General features: G+C 42.1%; 1 protein-coding gene across 2 annotated transcripts in view; it reads right to left on the reverse strand.

Annotated features, from left to right (window-relative positions):
* CPNE8 (copine 8) overlaps positions 1–7,574 on the reverse strand; it is a 368,836-nt gene extending 361,262 nt beyond the window's left edge. The window contains exon 1 of one of the 2 annotated variants that reach the window (XM_067696130.1): positions 6,835–7,574. In XM_067696130.1, coding sequence (XP_067552231.1) covers positions 6,835–7,427 — 593 coding nt within the window. In that variant the 5' untranslated portion in view covers positions 7,428–7,574. The remainder of the gene's footprint in view (positions 1–6,834) is intronic. The other variant, XM_067696129.1, reaches the window with a different exon arrangement.
* Between the last annotated feature and the right edge of the window lie 1,251 nt (positions 7,575–8,825).

An 8,825-nucleotide genomic window follows, 5' to 3' on the forward strand; every position in this document is an offset into this window, starting at 1 on the left:
TGGGTGTCCCTGGTTCCGGTCTGTGTGGATGTGCTTCTTACTTGGTAGTCTGATTCTGTCTTTAACTTTGGTACCTTTAAATCCCCCATACCCCTTTTGGCAGTACAAAGCACAGCTGTGAATGCCTCTGGATCTTCTGTTCGCCTGATCTTTCCTACCTGTATGTAAGTTACCCACAATAAACTTTATAATTGCACTTTATGGAGTTGTCTGCTTCATTTTTCAGTCTCAAAGTTCTTTCTCAGTTCGCAGGATATTATTCAATATCTCCGCCTCCCAAGAGAAAGAAATGAACTGAATGCATATAGTTTGATGAAATAGTGGGTGATTTTTATTTTGTGCTTATATCTATTTGTAATTACTGATCGCTTAATTAATGTGACGAGCAGTGTTTTAACTCATGTAAATGTATTAGCTTATGTAACCCTCAAAACAAAATAAGAGGTAGGGGCTATTGTTATACCCACTCTACAAATGAAAAAATTGAGGAACAGAGAGATTAAGTAACTTTCCAAGTTTTCATAGCTAGCAAGTGTTAGAACTGGTCTACTTCCACACCCATGCTCCTCAAGGCTAAGCAAACTGGCTCAAATAAGCAAGTGTTATTATTATAAAAAAGGCTAACAAATGAATAAAACCCCTTTGAGATGGATTGTTTTTCTTCTCTGCCTTGAGTAAAATCAAATAGGGAATTCAGGCTTCTGACTATTATGCCACAAACAGCATACCTAAAAGAGCACAGCTTTAGCATCCTCTCCTATGGGGCCCTGCTTTGTGAATTGCTTCTAGACTCACATTCTCCACATTACAAGGCTGTTTTAAACACTCCAAATGCTAAAAAAAAAAATGCAGGGCATACCAAACTATTGATAGAACAACAACATGAGTAAAGCTTTTCTCTGCTAAGACATACCTGGGCAACTCCACCATTAAGACTTCAAAAGCACTGTCCAAACATGCCCCTAGGACAAATTTCTCTGAAACTCTGGGGTTAAGACAAACCCAAAAAAGCACTATTGGGTGAATACAATTCTGAACCACAGGACCTCAGGAACTGCAGAGCCAGAGAATAGGCTGTTATGGCCATGCCTGTCACATGCCTCATTAACAGGATAACAGGTATTCTAATTTCCCTAGCTTATAGTAACTTTATAATTCATCAGTATCACTTGAAAACCTATTTACAGGCTAATGTCGAACATTTTGTCTGACAAAAGAAGGGTAAAGTGTGTAAAAGAGATAAACCAATGTGGACTGGAGTGGAGCCACCAATCGTGTTTGAACACTTTGATTCTCTTTCACCATAGATATTCGGAACAGCATCAGTATCTGTTTCAAACTGTATCACTTCCCACTGGACCAATCAGATTCTGTCTCTTGGAATTGAATTTGCTTTCCCCAGTGCTCAATTAATCACTAAATGAGTTGGAACTGTAACACATAAATTTGCAAAGTACATCCCACTAGTGGATGGAAAAACGAAAAATAATCTTCAAAGTAAAAGAAGAATAAAGATGTGGAAAGGACTACATGAAAAGAAGAAAAGAAAAAGTGTTTTGCAGGCTGCCAAAACCTTTCATGGATTATAAAAGATCACACAACCCCACTTATTATAGTAAAAAAGTAAAACCAGAGACCGAGCCGAACTTGACACTACCATTTCTAATAGTGACAACCTGACAGCAGCAGTAATTTTCCTTTGTACATGCTTTATCTTTTACAAAAGGCCTATAAACAGTGATGTGCAAGTATGTTTAAAAACAGATTTCCCCCCAAAAAACTGAATGTATGTGTGTGTTGTAGGTACATAATTTATTATAAATTTTACTGATATAAAGTATGTGTAGCTGAGCAATTTACAAATAATAAAATATATACAAATAATACTTTTATTATAAATTCTATAGAGCCAATTGATTCCCACAGAATGTCTTAAGCATAGACAACAATAAAACAATATATCAAACCCTGATTTGTAGTGTTTGCCACTTTCCATGATGTAAATATTCCCACCACAGTCAATTTCAAGCTGCCAAATGTGATGTCACTGAACATGGATTGAGATAAGATGACCAGTAGCACATAATTGCATAATATTTTCAACTCACAGATTTAAGAAACAGAGCATAGATGATAGTAAAGAATCTAGATAATAATAAAATGTAGTTACTAAAATAATTAGGAAGTAATAATTTTTGAGTATGTCTTAACTTTGTCTTTGGTATAATTTAATTTTAGACTTACATAACTTAAATTTTTAAAAATCTCTGTATTTAACCACTAACACACAAATTCCTGTTTCAATCCCATTTAAGCCAGTTCCAGCATGCCATTGAAAAGTATACTCCTAGCACCTTACTGAGGCAGGTACTGTTAATCCAAACCAAGTAACTACAGTCAGAGTCATTAGCTCATCAAACAAGTAAATTAAAATGTTTAATGCATAGGGAAATGGTAAAAAAAAAAAGCCTGGTACAAAATTTCCAAAAGACAATTCATAAGCCCTGTGTAATATGAGGTGTCTGAGAAGTCAGCAGTGCCAGGACAGAGTAACAACATCTTGTCAGCAAGTTGAGAATGAATCACCAATGGCCCTATCTAAAGCAAAGAGAAATTTCTGACTACTACTCACATACTAGGTTCAGAGTTGATTTATTCATAGATTTGTTCATTCCAACAATATCTTTCTTTTAATTTAATGTATATAACCAGCACATGGAAAACTTTTTAAAAGTACAGATTCCTGGACCTTAGTCCCAGAGATTTTCATTCAGTAGATCTGGTGTGGGGCCTAGGGGTTTGTATTTTAACAGGCAAACCCCTCTCCCCATGACAGATGATTCATTCAGAGAATTACATCATCCAGCATTTACTGACTACTTATTCTATGCCAAATTCAGAATGTGTAGATACGAAAGAGACAAAACTTGTCCTCAAGGAGACTACAGAGACCAAGAATTATAACTATAATATTGGTACATACCAGCTGCTTTGAGAATACAGCAAAATCCAGCTTGGAAGAGGGGTCGGGGTCATGAGAGAAAATGATGTTTGACCTGAGCCTTGAAGAAGGAGAACAAGCTAATCAAGAAAAGAAGGAGAAGAGAGGAAGGGACGTTCAGGGCAGAGAACAGCATGTGTACAGCCACATAGGCAAAGAGAGTTTGGCCCAATAGGACAACAGCACATGCTTTGGGACTGTACCTCTTATTAGTGTTCTGTAGCCACATTTACCTGGCCCTAGTTTTCGCATATAGTAAGCACATATTTGTTAGACTATGTTCAGTCATAGAGTTCATGCAAGGAGTGGTGGGAGATTAGGCAAGGCAGTTATGGCCAGGTCAGGAAGTGCTTTTTAGAATTCCTAGTACAAAGTAGGAATTACTTTTCCACTTTGTATTCTTCCTTCCACACTAGATTTTAAAATTAGTTTTATCACCATTACAGGATTATTGCTTTGAAAGGATTTACATGTGATACCTAACCTACAAAATCTAGAAATATAGACTGCCCTCCCTGCTTTTATACTTGATAAGCTAGTTTCTCAATCAGAGAAAATGACAAAAATCATCAAAACAGTGTGTGAGAAATAGTGCAACAAACCAAGTTTCCAGGGAAAACAGTTAATTACTGCATATTATTTTTCCCATTGGTTTTAACATTATTCTATGTTAATCTGTTTTCAGAATAAAACAGGAATGTTATAAATGTTACTTTATGTTTCTAAGGTTGTATCATTTCAGCTATAGACACTTTAATTAGGTAACCCAATAACTTAAAAATCTTAAATGTTAAAAAACATAATTTTAAAAATGAATGCAATAAGAGCTAAATAATGAGTAGAAGCCTAGGTCAAAGAGTAGGAGCTTATCTCTACATAAATATAGCTAGAAAAGTGTACTTGTCACTCTAACAACCAACCTTGTAGCTACTACGGAAACTCCACATATACTGCCCTTTCTCTCATACCAGCAATGCCAGTCTGTCTTGTCTCCACTTGAGCCCCATCTCCTCTTTGCAGCATATTCCAAGTACTCTGTTCCACAATGATCTCCTCCCTACCTGTGCATGAACCTCATCTTTGGATTTAGTCCTATGTTATTGTGTGTTATATAATCTAATATTATATTTATCTCCCAACCAGATTTTACATTTTCAGTGAACTTCTCTTGCATTTCTCATGGAGCATGGCATAGGGCTAAATATATAAGACACTCAAACACTTCCATAAGTGAATAGACGAAATGATTTCCATGAATTGTGTTTTGCTTAAAGCTTCAGTTGCTGATTTTCTCACCTCCCTCAAAATGAAGATGCAAACATCATAAAACTTTTACAAAGTCTTAGATTGGACACAGTGAAAGGAGGTTATCAAAAGGGTTGTCAGCAAATCATAAGAAGTCTTCAATATGAAAAGGCAAGGTAATTCCTTGCTCTGCTTGCCCATAGTAAGGCTAAGGGGCTTACAGCTGCACCTTGTTGCTAAGTAAAATCCCCACAAACAACCAGGAAATACGCTTTTTATACATATCAAAGAAGAAAGAGAAAGAGGGAACAGGTATCTCAAGGCCATCTCTATCCTTGTATCCTTTAACCAATTTATTGAAGTTCAACAGAGAAGGACTATTTACAGAATTCCATAGCTGAATCATATATAATGCATTTATTCAATAAATACTATTTCCAATATCATAATAATAACAAACATTTTTTAACACTTTCTTTTGTGTCATACATCGCGTTAGTATTTTTCAGATATCATTTTATTAAACTCTGGTAACACCCTATATAACATAAATACCATAATTATCTTCATTTTAGACATTAGAAAGCTTAAAGACTTGCTCCAAGGCAACAACACTAGTAAGTCACAAAGCCAGAATATATAACCAGGTCTCTTATGCCAAAGCCCAAAAGACACCACCATCTACCATTACAAGATCCAATTATCAACAGTATAAGTACTAAAAGTACTTGGGTTCTCTTTCAGAACTTATTTTTCTATTTGAACATTTAAAAATTAAAAACAATACATAAATCAGTGGTATTAAAAAAGGCTGAAACAAGGGAATCTCCAGGTTCTGAGGTAGCAAGCTGAAAGAAACTGGCTTAAAGCCAACTGACTTCAGGATTCCCAGTACTACACCCATAGCAAACAAGCATCAAAGGGAGGAAAAAAACAACAACAAAACAAGCAGTTAAATATGGACCTTATGGGCAGAAAGACCAGCTAAGGTATAATTTCTCCATCACCCCTAAAGAGCTTATGGGGAATTCAGATTTAATTTACATTTGCATTCATTCCATGTACAGGCCACATGCCATTCAGACTTGCAGGATGTTCAGCAGAGAATAAGAACTCTAGAAAATGCTGTTATTGTAGGACTTTAGGCTACGCATTATCTGTATACATTAATAACCTCCCTCTAGCACGCAAAGCTAGCTTCAGAGAAAAGAAAAAGGCATAGAAATTAAGGTCTAAAAAGAATTTTCCGTTCAGATTCACTTGTTCAATTGACAGAAATCTCAGGCAGCATTTAAAGCAGTGACCACAATAAGGCAACCACTAATGTTAGCAACCACTATCAGAATTACTGTTATGGTCTGAGGTCACTTAAGAGGAAGCAAGCAATCATGGGATATAGTTTCAAGGACAGCTATAAAGCTATCTATCACCTCTCCCCTAATACCTCAGGGGAGGGGAGTGTTGGTGCTTGAGTCTCCACCAAAAAAATAATAATAAATCATTCCTTTGGCTTTTAAGCTTAGTCTTGTGACAATGCAAAATTAAACACCACTGGGTTGATAGCAGTTTATGCCTTGGGGCTTATTTACATCGAAGATTACCCATGTTTATTAAATTTCTTCAAGATTTTTTCCTTTTTTGCTAAAAAAGGAAGGGGAGGATTTGAGGGCATTAAAAACAAGCGAAAAGTGGACAGATGAGAAGAGCTTTCCACTGAGCAAGATCAAAGTATGCAAACAAGGGAGTGGGCTCCAGTCAGTAGTATAATTTGCAAGTTCTCTCTCTCCTTCTGTTGCCATTACAAATTTAGTGTAGTCTGTCCATCTGTTTCTCAAAATCTTCTGCAATATAGCAATTATGCTGCTTTATTTACAAGGAAACTGACCCAAAGAACGTCACGCAAAGGAGTCTGAAACGTACAGCAGAGTGTAGGTTGTTACACACACTCAAATGTATCCACTTGCAGGCAAAATGTCTTGACTTCCCACACTTTAGGTAAGGCTGCAGCCGAAATCTCCACCTAGAAGGCCAGAGGCATAGAGCCCGGGGTGGGGGGTGGGGGGGCGCGGGAAGCAAGCTGGATGGCTCCAGGAAGTGGGTGGGGAGGAAGCTGCCGGGTTTGGAGCCAACAGTGCAGACAGCAGGTTTGCACACGCCTACCAGAGGGAGTCCTGGGCCACTGCGCGCATTGCTCACAAGCGCTTTTGGCAATGCTGTCCCCTTCGATTCCTGCCATCACCCAACCCCACAGCTCGGGTGTGCGACGTGAAAAAGGGCTTGTAAAGTGGGCGGAGGCCAGGGGTTCCCGCCGCTGAGTCACAGCCCAGCCAACTTTTACAGCATTTCCCAGAAAGGAAATTAAGTCTCAGTCCCGTAGCCTACACTCGCTCCTAGTTGCGGCTCTCCGCTCTGTCACTCGACCCGGCGGTGACTCGAGACCCACAATTGGGCTATTTCCCACTCACTGCGCAACTTCACACCCGCGCAAAGCCTCGGGGTACCCTGAGCGCTTGCCAAGCGCTACCGACCGGGTAGATGGGAGGGTAGATGGGAGCCAGAAGGAGGAAGGGGGAGGGCTGCGTCCTCACCTGCAGGACACGGACACCTCCACTCGTGTGGCCGGGATGGCCGCGCTCAGCTGGTTTAAATCCCCGAGGCCGGCGGTGCTGGTGTAGCGGCTGTCCATTTTGGAGGTAGGCGCCGTGGGCTTGGCTGGCGCCCACATCCAGAGCTCCGGCCGACTGAGGGCTCCTAGCCCTGCTCCCGACAGTCGGGGTTGGAGGTTGAGGGTGGAGGCAGTGGAAGAAGGCGGAGGCAGCTCGCGGGAAGTGGGAGGGAGGGGAGAGGCGGACCTCAGTGCAAAGCCGCGAGGCAGCAGCAAGACAGGCCTGCACAAGCTGAAGCTGCCGGGGAAGTGGCGCACCGGGCTCTCAGCTTCCCCGCCCCCTCCTTGCAGGCAGCAGCCCCGGCTGAGGACACTCCGCGATCCTTTCCCGGCTCTGAGCGTCAGGCTCTGCGGAGCCACCGGGCAGCCTGGCGGGATAGGTGGCCGCAGACCCAGAACCCAACCGTCTAGTAGAGCAAGCCCAGCCCGGTTTGGAGCGCGGTTAGGGTTTTGTCTCCGCCTCTTCACACCCACGACAGTTCCTAAATCCCGCATCATAAGCCCACCCCTTCCCATCCAGCGGTGATCCTCACCTCGCTCTCGGAGTCCACGGAGGTCCCCCGCACTACGCCATAGGACAGGCGAGCCGAGTCCCCGCTTCTGAACTGTCCGCCCGCGGCCGCTTAAGGATTGGGGAGGATGAGACGGACTTGGGGACGATCTCCAACCTTATGTATGCGGTGGTAAAGTAACAGATCAATATATGGAACAAGACGAGAGCAGGGTGGACCTAAGGTGGAGGGGGAAAAAACTATATGGGATTTAAGGGAGCCATCTGGTTTCCCTCTTCCTTGAGTTCTTCGGAACATAGGGGTCTAAAGGTGACAATCCTTCTACTTTCGGGGGTCTTCTGCGCCCCCTCGTTTCCAAATGCATGGAAGTTACGCTCTAAAACCTGAATCACAACTACAAAACAGACCTCCCTCACTCCGACTCCCACCCGGCAAGACATGAATGAACCTGGACGGATGAAAGCAGAACTGAGCCGGAGTGAGCGCAGTGTTGGAAACTGGATTCTGGGGCCGCCAGACTTGTGCCAGGATGCAGAAGCTGCAAAAGCCCGCCGCTCCCCTCCATTACAGCGACAGCGACCTTTATTACAGGCACCTTCCCTCCAGCGTCACCCCAGCGCCTGAGGGTCCCAGGACGCTCACCACCAGGGGGAGACAGAGATCAGGACGCGGAGTACCGCGAAGCAGGAGAAGGGGTACAGAGGGACGGAGGGTTATGGGTATCCACCTTCCTTTAAAGCGCCGAAGCACTGAGTTGCCCGCTGCCAAGACTAACTCAGGGAGGAACCGTTTTCGTGATTTGAGGACTTACCCTACGTTGGTTGTAACATTTTAATACAATTGGAGCCACCTGCTAGAGAATCTATAGAGTTGCAGGTGAGGATGTGTGGGTGCAGTCTGGAGGCTTTGCGCTGCCAAAAATCCTTCCCACGTTTCATTCTTGGTTTCCTTTCCTGATCTCCCCACCCACCACTTGTCACACTTTAGTCTAGAGTTTTCTGTTCCCCTTTGCCTATTGGAAAATGTCCTAAAACTCCAGACATTTCTGTTATGCTGTCCAAAATTAGCTTAGGGGAAGAGACCTAAGTATATTTTTTAAGCTAACCATACTTTTATTTTATAGAAGCCTACTGAAGAAATAAAAGTAAGATCTATTCTGTGTCTAGTAATCATGAAAATATGTGTTAGGTGAGCCGACGCGGATTGTGAAAGAATTCACAGAAATATTAGCAAGAGAAGAAAACAAAGTTTTTATTCACTTTCCAAGGGAGGATAGGAGCCAGACTCATAGAGTAGAATCGGCACCGAAGGGTGGAGGTTTGAGCCTTTTACTGGGCTTCACAGGGCAAGATGCAGGAAAAGGGGTGGGTTTATGTCTATTCTGGTCCACAGCAGTACCCAG

This window comes from Pseudorca crassidens, chromosome 11 (genome assembly GCF_039906515.1).
Source record: "Pseudorca crassidens isolate mPseCra1 chromosome 11, mPseCra1.hap1, whole genome shotgun sequence".
Lineage (NCBI taxonomy): Eukaryota > Metazoa > Chordata > Mammalia > Artiodactyla > Delphinidae > Pseudorca > Pseudorca crassidens.